The following is a 16,088-nucleotide window of genomic DNA, read 5'->3' as shown; positions in this document are numbered from 1 at the left end:
GTCCTAGTATGCTATGTTAGCAAGCATCCCAATCTTAAGACTTTTAGAATGTCTTCACAGAAATGAAATGTGAAATGCTCCGTTAAACTCACCTGTGTAAACATCTTGCTAAGTGCATAGCTGCCTTTGCATCATTCATTTGCTGAATCATGACCTTGCAGTCTTTTGAACTTATCTTTGGCTGTCCTGCTTAAGCTATTCCTGTGATTGGTCTAATCAGAAAGTTTTTAAATTGGGAAAAGAAAAAAAAAAGTTACTCGGTGTACTAAAAAGATAGCCAGATATAAATATCAGTAGAGTGTCACACTTCCTTGCTATTGTTAATTTTGCACTTCACATTAAGGCAACAGAAGGAACAGAATGTGCATGGGAACTGCTTGGTCTTTTGGATCTTGGTGGCTAGGGTTTAGTGGATGAAGACAAACTTTTGTTCATCAGTATACAAAGCTAACCTTGCTGTGAAGGTCTGGATCTTTACTGCCGACCCTCAATGAAGGGGGATGTGGAAGGCATTCAGTGATTCAGTGGATGGTCACTGGTTAAGCTAATGAACTGGAAGCCTGAGATAGGCACTGAAAGCCGATCTGTTCCATCTTCTATTAAAAGTATTAGCAACCAGAAATTGCGGGTTTCACTTTTGAATGTATAACATAGGAACTTGGTGGGGGCGGGAGGGACAGGAATCCACCTTCTTAAGGTCATTATGCCATATTTTCATGGAAGCTGTCATATGAGCCAGTATTGGTAGTAATAATGTATATTCGGCTATGAATACTGATGCAGGTGTTACTGTGAACTTTATGCTCTGCAAATAAGTTAAACTGGTTGGGTGGGATAACCGAATAATATATTTGGGTTCAGTACATGGTTTTGTAGAAAGGAGAGTCTTCATCACTTCATCATGGTGAGGGTAATTTAGGGTCCCTTGGTATTAAAAATACATAGAAAAAAAGGAGTAGAACCCTATATAGAGAACAACACTGAAGGTACTATTGGACTTCTAGAGGATCAGAGGTAATATGGTGGATGGCAAGGGAATCTCTGCTGAGGTTTTAAACTAGTGATGATAACATGTCGGCATATATATGCAGACATCATGCTCCAGCCCTGAAATAGGTTTCATCCATTGTGGCACTCTGTTAATTTGTCTGATTTATAACTATATACGAATATCATGTCCATGTGAAGTCATACCACATAGGACATGATGATAGTTCACCACAAATGAAAGGAAGGGGTCCTGTTAATTGTTGTTCATCCTACTAATTTCCTTATAGTGACTCCAAAGCTGATTGAACTTGCAGGTTACCCTATGCAATGTGCTAAGCCAGCAAAAAACTAATGCACCAGAAAATGGACAGTTTTGTGTTGAGTTAGTGAATACAGTTGATTTAGTTAAGGGAGTTTACCGCCATCAGAACTCTCACAAATGAGAGATGAAACTTGGGGAACTTGAAATAGGTAGAGCTAGTGAGAGAGAGAAGGAAAAGTGAGATCTCTTACTAGCCTCCATCCGGTGGCAGAGAGATCATCTTAGCTGCTCGCAAAACCACAAACTGTGGTTTCTAGAGTAAATATAGCAGTGACACAAATGTGGGGTAGTTACATACTGAATACAGCTTGCACGTTCCTACATAGAAATTGTAATTTGTGTAAATTAAAATTTTAATTAAAAATTAAATAAATTAAAAAAATAAAAATGTGTCTTCCAATTTACAGTAACTTTTGGAAATAATTTTACTTGTTTTGCAAAGGGCTGGAAGAAACTGCTAGTAGCAAAATAAACTTGGAAAAGATACTTGAAGCTGAAGGATAGACTTCTTTAGTTTTGTATATTCATTAGATGCCTTTTGTTTTCAGTCTTTTATCTTTTGATCTGTAATAAATTGTAGTTGCTTTGACTCAGTTGAGTAGCAGACCAACAGCTGACTGCAGGTACACACACATGTATATGAATGTGTGCACATACACAATCTTGTTCTACATGCAGTATGATTTAAAACGTGTATTTGAAAAGTCTACAACCAGTATCAGTAATGTTCATTAACTGGGTTATAATTATTATGTTGAACTTGGAGCTGGACTGTTAGCAGTAGAGATGAGTCAACAGTGAATTGAAACACCCACAAAACGCCTGTGGGGAGTTTGTTTAAGGTTTTTTATTAGTATTTTCAATGGTGTTTTGCAGCCTGATGTGTAACAAAGTTGTTTTGGAAGAACATTTGAGGGGAGGGTTCTTATTAATGAAAACAGTAATCAGTGTGTTAAAAATGTGATGTTCGGTGCTTGTAAATAATATTGATTCTTAATGACCTTTTTGGGTGTGGGTTTGTTGGTATTTTTTAGATTCAGCAATTGGAGGTGCTGCTGCTTCAAATTATGCAAATTCCACTTGGGGTCCTGGAGCCTCCTCCAACAGCGGCACCAACGCCAACCCAACTCACATCTGGGACAAGGTGATTGTAGACGGGTCTGACATGGAAGAGTGGCCTTGTATTGCCAGCAAAGATGCTGAGTCTTCTTCCGAAAACACCACCGATAACAACAGTGCCTCGAACCCTGGCTTGGAGAAGAATGCTCTGCCAGGAAGCACCACTAGTAACAAAGGAAAAGGAAGCCAGTGCCAGTCTGGAAGCGCTGGAAACGAATGTAATCTTGGGGCCTGGAAATCTGATCCCAAGGCTAAATCTGTTCAATCTTCCAACCCTGCTGCCGAGAGTAACAATGGACTAGGTAATTGGAGGAACTTGAGTGGACAAGACAGAATTGGTCCCAGTTCTGGCTTCAGCAACTTTAACCCAAATAGCAACCCGTCTGCTTGGCCGGCACTGGTTCAAGAGGGCAATTCTAGGAAAGGGACTTTGGAATCTGATAGTGGTAGCTCCAATGCACAGATTAGCACAGTAGGTCAGACCTCTAGGGAACAGCAGTCAAAGATGGAAAATGCGGGTGTTAACTTTGTCTCTGGCAGAGAACAGGCTCAAATTCATAACACTGATGGACCAAAAAATGGAAACACTAACTCCTTGAACTTAAGTTCACCAAACCCTATGGAGAATAAGGGAATGCCCTTTGAAATGGGCTTGGGGAACCCTTCCAGGAGCACTGACACCCCTTCACAAAGCACTGGAGAAAGAAAGACTGGGAGTGTTGGATCTTGGGGTACAGCTAGGGGGTCTTCTGGAACTGACACAGTCTCTGGACAGAGCAATTCTGGAAACCATGGGAACAATGGAAAGGATAGAGAGGACTCCTGGAAAGGAGCTTCTGTTCAAAAACCTAATGGGTCAAGAAGTGATTCTTGGGATAACAATAACCGGTCTACGGGTGGTGGGTCTTGGAACTTTGGCCCTCAGCATGCAAATGAAAGCAAATGGGGTGAAGGGAACAAATTAACATCTGGGGTCTCTCAGGGAGAATGGAAACAGCTGTCTGGGTCTGATGAACTGAAGATTGGAGAATGGAGTGGTCCAAACCAACCAAATTCTAGCACTGGAGCATGGGACAATCAAAAAGGCCACCCTCTTCCTGAAAACCAAGGCAATTCCCAGGCTCCCTGTTGGGGAAGATCTTCCAGCTCTGCAGGAAGTGAGGTTGGAGGTCAAAGCACTGGAAGCAACCACAAAGCAGGAAGTAGTGACAGTCACAATTCTGGACGCCGATCATATAGGCCTACGCATCCTGATTGCCAGGCAGTCTTGCAGACTTTGCTGAGCAGGACTGATTTGGACCCCCGAGTGCTTTCAAACACCGGCTGGGGCCAAACTCAAATTAAGCAAGATACCGTATGGGATATTGAAGAGATGCCACGGCCCGAGGGGAAGTCTGATAAAGGAACTGAGGGGTGGGAGAGCTCTGCCACACAGACAAAGAACTCAGGGGGCTGGGGCGATGTACCCAGCCAAAGCAATCAAATCAAGTCTGGATGGGGTGAGCTCTCAACCCCAACGGAGTGGAAAGACCCCAAAAATACTGGAGGATGGAATGACTATAAGAACCCCAATTCTTCTAACTGGGGAGGAGGAAGACCAGAAGAAAAATCATCTTCCTCTTGGAATGACAGCTCTAGTAAGGATCAGGGGTGGGGTGGACGGCAACCTAATCAAGGATGGTCTTCTGGAAAGAACGGTTGGGGAGAGGAAGTTGACCAAACAAAAAACAGCAACTGGGAAAGTGCAGGAAACAAGCCAGTGTCTGGTTGGGGTGAAGGTGGGCAAAATGAGATTGGAACTTGGGGTAATGGTGCAAATACAAGCGCTGCTTCAAAGGGTGGATGGGATGATTGTAAAAGAACTTCAACGTGGAATGAGACGGGTCGACAGCCCAGCTCCTGGAACAAGCAGCAGCAGCAGCACCAGCAGCAACAGCAGGAGGCTTCTGGTTCCTGGGGTCCACCGCCCCAAACTCCAAGTAATGGGCGACCTCCAAACCCAAACTGGAACAGTGGACCACAGCCAGCTGCCCCCAAAGAGGAGGAGCCTAGTGGCTGGGAAGAACCTTCTCCACAGTCAATCAGTCGTAAAATGGATATTGATGATGGCACTTCAGCGTGGGGAGATCCCAGCAGTTACAACTACAAGAATGTGAACCTGTGGGACAAGAACTCACAAGGAGGACAGGCCCCACGGGAGCAGAGCCTGCCTACTCCAATGACTAGCAAATCACAAGCATCAGGTACTAGTCTTGTTCCTTTTTTCAGCAAACTCCTATATATGAATGTAATCTTAATGCATAAGAGATACTCGTGTAGTCCCCACTTCCTAATAGTTTGATTCCATAAAGAAAAACCAGTTTCTTACTGGAATATTTGTCTCTGTATTTAAAGTATCTTTTAAAATTTGAATCAATCATTCCTCTGCTCATTGTGCCTTGGTAACTGTGATCTGAATACTGGTCAGCCTGCCAGTAAAAGAAAATTTTTGGTAGCTAACAAATCTGCATTTTCACTCTGAGCTCTGAAGAATAGTTTGAATTATAAAATCATAGAATCATTTAGGTTGGAAAAGACCTTTTAAGATCATCAAGAAAACCTAACACTGCCGAGTCCACCACTAAACCACGTCCCTAAGTGCCACATCTACATGTCTTTTAAATACCTCTGGGGTGGTGACTCTGCCACTTCCCTGGGCAGCCTGTTCCAATGCTAGATAACCCTTTTGGTGAAGAAATTTTTCCTAATACCCAATCTAAACCTCCCCTGGTGCAACTTGAAGCTGTTTCCTCTCATCCTGTCACTTGGTACTTGGGAAAAGAGACCAACCCCCACCTTGCTACAACTCCTTTCAGGTAGTTGTAGAAAGCGACAAGGTCTCTCCTCAGCCTCCTTTTTTTCACATTTTTTATAAATAACTTTTTTAATAAATCACTTTTTTAGAAATAATTTTTAACCACTTTTTTTAATATTTAGTTATTAGAAAAGCAGGAAGAAATTCTTTACTTATTTTTAGTCCAAAACTTTTTGCTCTGAAACACTCAGTTAACACTTGAAATTGAGCGAGTCTGATCTAATTTCTTAGCTCAATTTTGGCTCTGCTGTATGATAAAGAATACTTAATAAAATATTTTCTTCTTTGAAAAAAGGAAAAGAAAAAGTTACACAGCCTGGAAATATATTAAGCTGTCACTGTTATGAAATCTCTTGTCTGACTTGGACATGCTCTAAAGAATACTATTTTATTTTAACATGTACTTCAAATATGTCATAGAATCATAGAACTGCCTAGATTGGAAGGGACCTTTCAGATCATTTAGTCCAACCACCTGGGCAGCCTGTTCCAATGCTTATTAACCCTTTCAGTGTAAAAAATTTTTCCTAATATCCAATCCAAACCTCCCGTGGTGCAAATTGAGGCCGTTTCCTCTTGTCCTGTTGCCTGTTACTTGGGAGAAGAAACCAACCCCCACCTTTCTACAACCTCCTTTCAAGCAGTTGTAGAGAGTGATAAGGTCTCCCCTCAGCCTCCTTTTCTCCAGGCTGAACAATCCCAGCTCCCTCAGCTGCTCCAAATAAGACTTGTTCTCCAGACCTCTTACCTGGGGCTGGTTGCTTCGTTGCCCAGTAAAATCGTTCCTTGTCAGGGTACTGGAGCTGGACCATAAACAAAAGGCCCTATGATCTTCTTATTTCGTTCGGATCCTTGCACATCCCATGAATGCTGCTGCCTGGGCAAAGCTGATAAGAGTTGACCGGTACCCTTTGGTGTGACTTGATCACTGTAAAACTCAAGAGCAGCCTCAGCAGCGAGGCAGCAGCTGCTGATGGTACAGGACGGGGATGAGGAATTGCTTAGGAAGCGGTGGGACTTGTACATCACACCAGAACCATCTGCGTGCTAGGGGAAATCCCACTGGGGATGAGCAGGGGACTGACTTCCTGGCAAAACATCCTGCTCCAGCTGCAGCGTGTGGCATGAGCAGTGAGAGGTAGACATGTCTGGCACTTAGAATCATAGAATTGCCTAGGTTGGAAGGGACCTTTCAGATCATCTAGTCCTACCATTAACCTAACACTGACAAAAAACATCACTAAACCATATCTCTAAGCACTGTGTCTACCCATCTTTTAATGTCCTTATTCTTTCTTCAGTATAGGAAAACCCTGAGTTAGTCTGGTGCTTTTAATTAACCACAGAAGTTCACCAGGTAGGGAGACCACATTAGATGTGGGGTTCATGTTGAACCTGTGAGAAGAATATTACTCATAGCATTCTCTTCTTTTTCATCCCTAGAGGTCAGTGCCTGCTTTAAGTTTGATGTGAACAGTTGTCTGTTCTGTTGCACCCACGCTATTGAGCATCTAAAGGCCTCAACAAAATAATGAAGCAGTAGATTAGTGATGTGGTGCTGCACTGCAGTAAATAGTTCATTGTCTAAATGGTCTGTAATGAAAACTCTTTCTCCTTTGTGCAGTCTGGAGCAAAAGCACTCCACCTGCTCCAGATAATGGTACGTCCGCCTGGGGTGAGCCAAATGAAACCAGTCCCGGGTGGGGTGAAGTAGATGATACAGGAGCATCGACAACAGGCTGGGGGAATGCACCTTCCAACGCCCCGAATGCCATGAAATCTAGTGAGTATAGGCCAGATGCCAGTTTCTTCGCAATGGTCCTGGAGATTTTTAGTGCTTGGCCTTTTGATATAGGTCACCCATGAAGTAATTGTTATCCAAGGCCTAGAAGCAATGTTGAATGTCATGTAAGATTTTGATGGATGAGTGATTAAGTGCTTACAAATGACTGGAACTTTTGTCTTTTAAGGTAATGAAAAATTTCTGAACTAAGCAATTAAATGGGCAGCTCCAATTGTGGAAGTGTCGAAACATTAGAGCATCTGATTGAGGAGTGTCTTTCCTTCTCTGGCTGCCCACTTGTCACTTAGTATATAAACTTGGTACATAATAGATCACTTTTCCTAATCATATCAGAAAAAAGTATGCACAGTACAGACAAATTGCATTGTGGAGGCAGTTACGTGGTAATCTATGCTTTGGTAATGCAACTTGCCTTTGAATGGATTTTTTTATTGTATGAGTGTGGAAAATTGTAACTCTTAAGAACTGAGCTTTCTCTTGGGGTTGAATCTAAATGGGTGACTATTTTCTGGATATAACCTGCCTACAGCTGTGTTCTTCATGAATGAAATATTGTTGAAATCTTCTAAAAATTAGTTTGAAGTTAAAATTTTGCTGTATTAAGAATTTTATTTTTGTGGAATTCATTCCTGCTCACATACGCTGTTTGTGGAGTTTTTATTTCACTCCTTTTAAGGAAAATGCAACAAACAATATCAATCACCTACTGATACAATATAGCAATGTTGTAGCCAAAGCCAATAATATTTGGATGTGATGTTTCCAGTAGGAAATACTGATACTACATGACTGTTGCTGAATTTGACTGCTGATACCCGCTGTAGAACCGTTCCCAGTTACATGTTGCCTTTGCAACATGTAATTACTTGCAATGAAATGCTCTATACAGATTGTATGCTGTTGGGTCATTCTCCTTTCCTTCCACACCCATTAAATAGTCTGACCATTTATGAAACAAAACTGGGAAAAAAAGCGTTGCTTCCTTAGTGTTAACATTATAGCAACCTTTTGTGGATGGCTGTAAAGCTTCCTGTGCCTGCCAGACAAACCTGGCGCTTTTCAGGATGCTAGACTTTATTTAGGTGGATCTCTTCTTTCATCTGTAAAAAGCCACTTAAATATGACCAAAATAAGAGCCTCTGAAATGGTAATGATGCATTGCAAATTCTATGGATTTGTTAATATACTCTTTAAAGACTATGCATGGTCACTTGCTTTTCCTAACTGGATTTTGTGTGCGACATAACCAAAGAGCTGCAGCATGTGTTTACTATTTTGTACATAAGCTGTCCCCAGCTCTCTAGAGCAAAATATAGGGAGTTTCCCCATCGTGGCTGTTTCAGGTTGAGATGTAATAGGTCACCAGTATTAAGAGCTGAGTTCTTCATTCTCCTGTAGTCTGTGACTACTCTCTCAACTCCTTTCTAATTGGCACCCAGAAGAAATGGAGAAGAGAGCTACATTATTCAGTGGAGTAAAGGGAGATATTTAATGTCTTGCGTAAGTTGGAAGAAGAAATTGGGACAAAGAGCCTGCAAAGGCATAATATATGGTTGAAGGTAAGGACAGGAAACAGAGGCCAGTAATGATTGGAAAAGAAAACGAGAATTCAGAGCCAAAGAAGGGAAACGCAGATCATTACCCACCTGTTTTTGGTTTTTTTTGGTTTTTTTTAAAAAAAGGATTTATGTGGTTTTACCAGCATTGCACAGGAATTCTGTGGCAGAAGTAGGAATAAATTCATTTTTCTGTAACATCATTATTTTGTCTTCATCTTGAAAGTTTTCTTTTCTTATAGCTATTTGTGTCTTCTCACTCAACAAATACAGAAAACGAAGCAGAAAACCTACAGACAACTCATCTTTACACCACTGTCCAGGTTCATGTTCAGGAATCTCAGACCTGAGGGCTGTCAGTGCAGAAAAATAATCTGTGGTCATGTAGTTAAAACCAGGATCATAGTACTATATTTAAACACTGTGGCTGGAAATAAATTAAAGCTGCAGGGACTACCCCATATATGACATTTCCAGATTAAGTTCTTGACTCCGCAGTCATAATCCTTAAATGTAGCCTTTTCTGTGTAAGTAGCATGATTAAAGGGTCAAGAGGTAGATTTTTTGCACTTGGACTAGTATCTTTCCTAAGCAGCCCTCAATTTTGATACACAAATGAATATACTTTAAAAAGTTATGTTTCCTGTGAAGTATCTGAGTTGTTATTTATGATGGATTTTAAGGTAGCTCTTGTACAGCAACATTTCATGGCAGTTTTTGTTTTCAGTGTGATAAAGGTAGAGTTTCCCTTAAAAGACTAATTACGATTCCTACTTTTTTTATATTCATATTTTCTGCTATGTGTGTTAATATTCTTATCGCCGATTTCCACACTCAAAAGCCAGACAATTGAAGAATGAGTTATGAAAAAGGTGATGGTGATGGAAATAATTTTTAAAGGAGTTAAATGCTTGGGGAAAAAATGAGCAGAATGAAGAGCTAGAGTAGGAAGGAGAACGGTTGGACAGTGGACAAGATGAGGATTTGGGCTCTTGTTGGCTTGTCAGTAGAAGCTGGAATTCTTCAGTTGCCTGACAGCTGGTGCTAGAGAATAACAGCAAGAAAAGAAACCAACAGGGAAAAGTCCTTAGTCTGAATTGATAGGATGAAATGGCCGTAGCTTTCTGGTAACGGCATCTCTACTTAAACAGCACTACTAATGACTCTTTTTTTTTTTTTTTTTTGTGACATTGTTAGCAACAGAAATTGAAGTAGAGGGGTTTTTTCCTGCATTAAACTGCTTTTGGTGTTACATATACCAGAGTACAATGTCGGATTCTCTCCTTTAGATTCTACTTAGTTGTTACTCCTTAAAGTTCTTTGTTTCAGTAACTTTGTGAAAGAGTTTAGTGCAAGGGAAATGTTATGATTTTGAAGGAAGAGAGGAAATAATTGATAAGCTACCTGAAGCAGAGTCCTCAGCACACTTGGTTTTTAAGTATCCTTAAAGTTTAGCTGTATCTGTGTAGGAGAAGAGGTCTCTATGGTTATTTATATCTTTAAGTGTTTGACATTGCTTGGAAATAGTTGTAAAACATGCACGCTAACACGCTGCTGAATCTCATGGGTTTTGGGATTCGTGCACAGGACACTTTTTTTTTTTTTTTTGTTTACTCCTTTGGGGTTCTGATGATCTCAGCTAATCTTGCAGTGTCAAGTTGCCAGCTGCATGGTATTGTAGACTGCTTTTGAGCTTTTTTTCTTTTTCTAAAGGTTCTAAATCTATGCAAGATGGCTGGGGAGAAAGTGATGGGCCAGTGACAGGAACGCGTCATTCCAGCTGGGAAGAGGAGGAGGAGGGAGGAGTCTGGAACACAGCAGGCTCTCAGGGAAGCAGTTCCTCCCACAACTCAACAAGCTGGGGGCAAGGAGGAAAGAAAACACAAATGAAGGTAAAATCTTTGAATGATTCATAACTACTGTGTTGTCTGAAAGCAGTATGACTGATATGTTAGAGCATTATAATAGTAGTTCTAAAAAGAATTCATCTAGAAAGGTGCTTGTTACAACAGTGTAAAAAATGTGAGGTTTCTGGAATTGTTTTAATGTATTACACCTGTTGTGACTAATAAATCTGCCAGTAGGTGTCAAATTGTTTCAGTATGTAAGCTGCAGAGCCATTACTAAATGAAACTGAGCAATAAGTATCCCAAGGCTATTGCTTTTCTTTTGTTGACACATCTTTCTGCGTTAGGCTGCTGTCGCTCTCGCATAGCTTGCTGAAGTTTGGATTCCACGGTCGTCTTGGTACCCGTGCTTCTTATTTCTGCTCGCTGTTGGATTTAGGTCTGACTTGTGTTTGTTGTTATTGACCTTCGGCCTCGAGCAGGAGCTTGGCTATAGTCCTGAGTAAATTGTTTTCTAAGGTTTTTTTTGTATTAAAGTTCTCTAGTACTGTAACACTTGGTACTGTATTAATATTAGAGAGAACTATACTTCGTTTACTTCTAATCATATAGGTAGGGCAAACTCAAAAAGCAAGTGCAGAACAGTTTCCTAGGGTGTGGAAATACTGTTGTGACATGGTATGGAGTTTTACTATTACTGTTTTGCAAAAATGATGCTCATGAACCTTTTTTCTTACTTAAAGCTTTTCTTATTTTAACCATCAAAGCAACTGTCCAAAAATTTTTATTTTCTGTTGAACTGTGTTCAGTTTTGGTTTTGATCACCTGTAAATAACAGTAAGGCTAAATTGAGTGCCACGTCAGCACAGTGCCCATGTAAGAGAAACCATACTAAAGGGAAGAAAACAAAGGAAAAAATCCACTGTTGCACCTGATGGATTAAAGAATGTATTAAACTATAACAGAGGGAACAGTAAATAACATTCACAAAGCTTTCCAGATCACAGAATGAAACTGAAGGTGTGATAAACATTCTACACAGCAGGTGTTCATCCAGTTTGGTATACCTAACAATGAAAGAGAAAAGGAGAAAAAAGTATTTGGTAAATGTTTCCAACCACACAAAAAATTAAAGTAACTTGTTCAGGGGATTGTTTTCTCTGATACCAGGATTTTCATCTGACATTTGTGCACTCAAGGATAAAACAGAATTTAAGAAATCAAAAAGTTCCTTAAAAATTTTTTTTTCTTCTTCAGTGCGCATTAAAAGGAGGAAATAGTGATTCGTGGATGAACCCTTTATCCAAACAGTTTTCTAATATGGGCTTGCTAGTAAGTAACTTTTTTAAATATAAAATCCAACTTTGTAAAAAAGCAGTAAGCTTTAAATAAGCCAAAAAGTCAACTGTTTCACTGTGTAACTGCTTATTTATCTGCATTTGCTATGCTGACATGTTGATTATAATACCTCTAACAGCTGGGTATTCAGCACTTCCTTGCTAATCAGAATGGCTTCTCAGAAAACCCGGAAATCTCCTTTGACTCTTCAGAGTTACTTTATGACAGCTGTTGTTCTGAGATTGCAATTTCCTTGCAAGTTATAGGATTTGGGGGGGTTGTTTGTTTTTTTGTTTTGGTGTTGGTTTTGTTTTTTTCATTTTCATAGGATACCATTTAGGGCACTTAAGGTAAAGGCCTGTAGTGTCAGACATCTGTGATTAGTCCAAGGCTATTTATTTGTTCTGTATCTCAGCCACCTATCAGAAAAGGAGATTACAGCCCTGTGTTCATCTTGGCTACTTATATTTAAAACGCAATGCAGCAGGATCTTTTTAGAACAAAAAGGCTCATTAATAATCGATACTTAAAGAGCGATTGGTAAAGTGACTAAATAAATGGCACATCATGTAAAGAAAAGACAGATCTGCAGGGATGTATCTCAAAAATAGTTACATATGAATTTTTTTAAGAACCTCTGACATGCTAATTTGTAAATCATTTTACAGAATATTGTGCCAACTTTCATCCTGTGAAGCAGGAGTAGTATGTAATGCAGGCTAGTGAAAGATAATAATGCAGAGGTTCTGTGAGAAGCCCAGGGCTGCACAAACTGCCAGTGACATGACTAGGATTAGTTTGTAATTTCTGTTGGCTCCTAAGCTCAAATTCAGTCTGCTAGACCGTAGATGCCTCTGAAAGCTATGGGAACACCCTGTCCCAGACTGCCAACTGAAGAATAACTCGGCACCACATTTCAAGATTCAATGACTTGACAGGTCATGAGGATGAGCGAGCATTTTGGCCGCTATTTTCAGGGTTTCATCTCTTGACCACTGGAACATGAGGACAGAGGTTCATTTCACAGAGCAGCTGTCTGTGCATCTTTCTCTGTCTGTTGCATGTGTTTACATGTCTAGTTTCATATGGATAAAATTGCAACATACAGCATTAGGGGGTCGAGGTGAGGGGTGACCGGGGTGATATCAGGAATCCTTGTGTTTGATTTTAGTTTAAAATAAAACTTTCATTGGCACAAGCATATCCTTCCTTCATTCCACCTTTAACCATCAAGGGCTGCTTTCTGAAACATTCCTCAGTATTTTGTAGAAGTTAGAACTGAATTCTTAATTATTTTTTTTTACAGAGTCAAACTGAGGACATTCCAGGCAGTAAGATGGACTTGTCTGTAGGTGCGTATATTTTAATTTAAATGCATTTGAAATATGAGATCATGTGTAGTGTTTTTGTGTGGATGACATACTGTGCTTTGGAAAGGTTTGATCCTTACTCTTTAGCACTCCTCATAACAGAAGGATAGAATTATAGCATCTTTGCTGTAGGCTGAATAGTTACGCAGCTGATGCTAGTATGCAAGATTGGGTTGTATACCTGTACAGAACGGAGCTATAACTTTGAAAAGGAGCATCCAGTCTTAAGACTGTTTGATCCGTGTAGTTTGTATCCATTGTTATTGTTTCAAAAAAGTGAAGATCCCTTTTCATTTGGTGGAAGAGGAGGACTGTTTTAGCTCTTGGCAGTAGGACCATCCCGCTTACCACAGCTCCCTGGAGGTGATGTGAGGGAAAAGACTTTCTTCTGTCCTGGATTTCTTCAATTGCTTGCCTCAGGCTATTACAAGTTATTGCTCAGTAGAACTAGATTTTTCACTCTTGATAGCCTCAGCGTAAATACTACACAGCTAAAGTGGGATGGACTGTGTGGAAAACACTACCCTAATTGAGAGTTGGAATTGACTGCTTGGATTAATCCCATTTAATCAGCTTTGAATTTGCCATGACTTTCTTCTTTGGCAACCTAAGTAGTGAACTCTCACAGAAATTTGTTTTGATCTTGAAATCAGGTTCAGTTTTGCATTCTGTTCCTCTCCAAATTGTCTCTGAACATTCACTGTCGTGGAATTGTGGAGCTTCTGGTAGCAGTGGAAAACTAGATAGTGCAAGTTCAAACCTTGCAGATGCAAGCAGTGCAAATGCTCGTTCTTGATTTGAACAGTAGATTTTTAGGGACTACAGGAGGCAGTTCTTGTGAAACTGGCCATTGTGCTGTAATTGCAGTTCCTGTGCTATTCTGATTCTGCCATACCTCTTCTGTGTCTTTCTAGTATTGTTGCCCAAATTATTCCAATATTATGCCTTGCAAGAAGTCTGCTCTGATATTGACCCTCTCTGCACCAGTATCGTCACCAGCTTCAGTACTTCTTACCTGCCACTCTCGTAGCATTGTGTGTGATGCTGTAGTCAGGATTTTCCCAACCAGAAAACTTCTTTTATTGGGAGTATTTGTTAATCTTTGTTGGTACCAAAGGTAGAGTTGTGGTAGTCAAAACTTAGTTGTGTCTACTAGGAATTACAGATTTGGTATTCCAATGCAGTCCGAATAGTTGCAGCATCTCTCAGCTTAGCATTCATTACATCTTAAAATGTGTATAACACTTCATAGAGGATTAAGTAGTTCATTTTTTTCCCAAAATTGCTTTCTTCCTCTGAATATTTAAGGATACCAATAAGAGATGTTAAAACATGCATTTATATAGCACAAAGTAGTTTTGGGGAAGGTAACAGAATTTTTCGATTTCTCCATTTCGGCCTCATACAGCCTCTCTAGAATTCAGGCTGTGATTGATTGTATCGTGCTTTTCTAAAGATCTTCTAGAAGGAGGTAAGTCACCTTCTTGGATGTTCAGTTTTCATCTGCTTCCAGATGCTGCTGCTAATGAACAGATCTAAGAATATACAAATGAAGAGGATGATAGCCTGGATTATGCTGATCATAGCTCTCAGTTCTTTATCTCCAAACTAAGCTTTTGGATCCTTTAGAATTTTCTGCTCTCATGGACCTTAAGGCCCTTCAGGCCTTCTGAGGAAAGATGGCTGATGCTCAGAATATCGTGTGAAATGGTGCAGAAAGGTTACATACTTGGTCTTGATATGTTACACTTCTTTAAGTTCAGTATGCCCATTAATGGTGGCATGCTTGATCCTAGGTAGAGGCATTTATTATAGTTTGTGTTCTGTTTCAAAGACTAAAAATGCTACAGATCTTCCTGAAGCTTTTCTGTTGCTTCTCTGCTTAGCAGTTTTGCTCGTTGCTTGTGGAAAACTATAAGCTGTTTTGCTTAGCCTATGTCTACTTGTAAACTTTAACAGTTGGACTTAGGAGGTAGGCTTGTTCTTCAACTGGTTTTCAGTCAGGATTACAACATAACAGGTTTTCCTAACTAGATAACTCCCAGAATGATATTTTCCCAGTTTATGTATAAAAGCACGTTGATCTCAGTTAAATCTGTGCTTGGAGACCACACATATCAAAGAATACTTTGGCTATGGTCAGGGCTCCTTCGCTCTGGTCATCATGCATTGTAAAATATGTCCAGTTGTCAGTAAGTAATTCTTACTACGTTGGTCTTGGTCTCTCTGTTGGAAAAATGTGTTGCTTTTATTACAAGGTGCCGGAGTGATGCTTCTATTTACTGATCAAGACAGAAGAGAGATGGCTCAATAGCATGCTTGAAGATCTACTTCCTTTTTTTTTCTCTATCAAATCCCTTCAAAGGGTAACTTCTTTTACTAGGATGCAACTTTTTTCCATTGAAAACTCTCCTAGTATGTAAGTCCTGAGGCATGAAATTTGCTACAGTAAGCAGCTTGTCAAAACCACTTAATATTTTATCTTTTCCTTCCCTCTCTTTGACAACCAACTTTGTCTTTTTTTTTTTTTCTTTTTAGATGTATTAGTTGCAACCCCTGCAGATCTCTGAATTCTCAAATCACCTGTAAAGACTGGGGAATTAATTGTCATTTCTATTGATTCAAATGCAATTCATGCAGCTGTCTTGTAAATACGTTACAAAGCCATAAGCTGATTTAGCATTCAGGTGCAACACCTCGATATCTAAGTGCATGTGCTTGCTCAGTAAGCTTGGATGATGTAAATTTATGGCAAAGGTGTAAAGCCGGTATCGTTAAAATATTCTTGGTCAAACAGAAAACATGTTTCAAATGTGGGTTTTTTTCCATTTGGTTTACCCCACTTGATGTATTTTCACCACATTGAGTCTTCTATTTGCAAATGTTTT

At 40.0% G+C, this 16,088-nt stretch overlaps 1 protein-coding gene across 20 annotated transcripts in view; it reads left to right on the top strand.

The window, feature by feature from the left end:
* TNRC6B (trinucleotide repeat containing adaptor 6B) overlaps positions 1-16,088 on the top strand; it is a 133,664-nt gene that overhangs the window by 96,042 nt on the left and 21,534 nt on the right. For 13 of the 20 annotated variants that reach the window (XM_074578303.1, XM_074578270.1, XM_074578380.1 and 10 more), the window contains 5 exons: positions 2,347-4,674; positions 6,910-7,068; positions 10,359-10,537; positions 11,750-11,824; positions 13,137-13,182. In XM_074578303.1, the coding sequence (XP_074434404.1) occupies positions 2,347-4,674; positions 6,910-7,068; positions 10,359-10,537; positions 11,750-11,824; positions 13,137-13,182 (2,787 nt within the window). The remainder of the gene's footprint in view (positions 1-2,346; positions 4,675-6,909; positions 7,069-10,358; positions 10,538-11,749; positions 11,825-13,136; positions 13,183-16,088) is intronic. The other 7 variants (XM_074578393.1, XM_074578360.1, XM_074578332.1 and 4 more) reach the window with 2 other exon arrangements.

This window comes from Larus michahellis, chromosome 1 (assembly GCF_964199755.1).
Source record: "Larus michahellis chromosome 1, bLarMic1.1, whole genome shotgun sequence".
NCBI classification, from domain to species: Eukaryota; Metazoa; Chordata; class Aves; order Charadriiformes; family Laridae; genus Larus; species Larus michahellis.
Note: the sequence above shows the minus strand (reverse complement) of the source record. Positions and strands in the feature narration are given on the sequence as shown.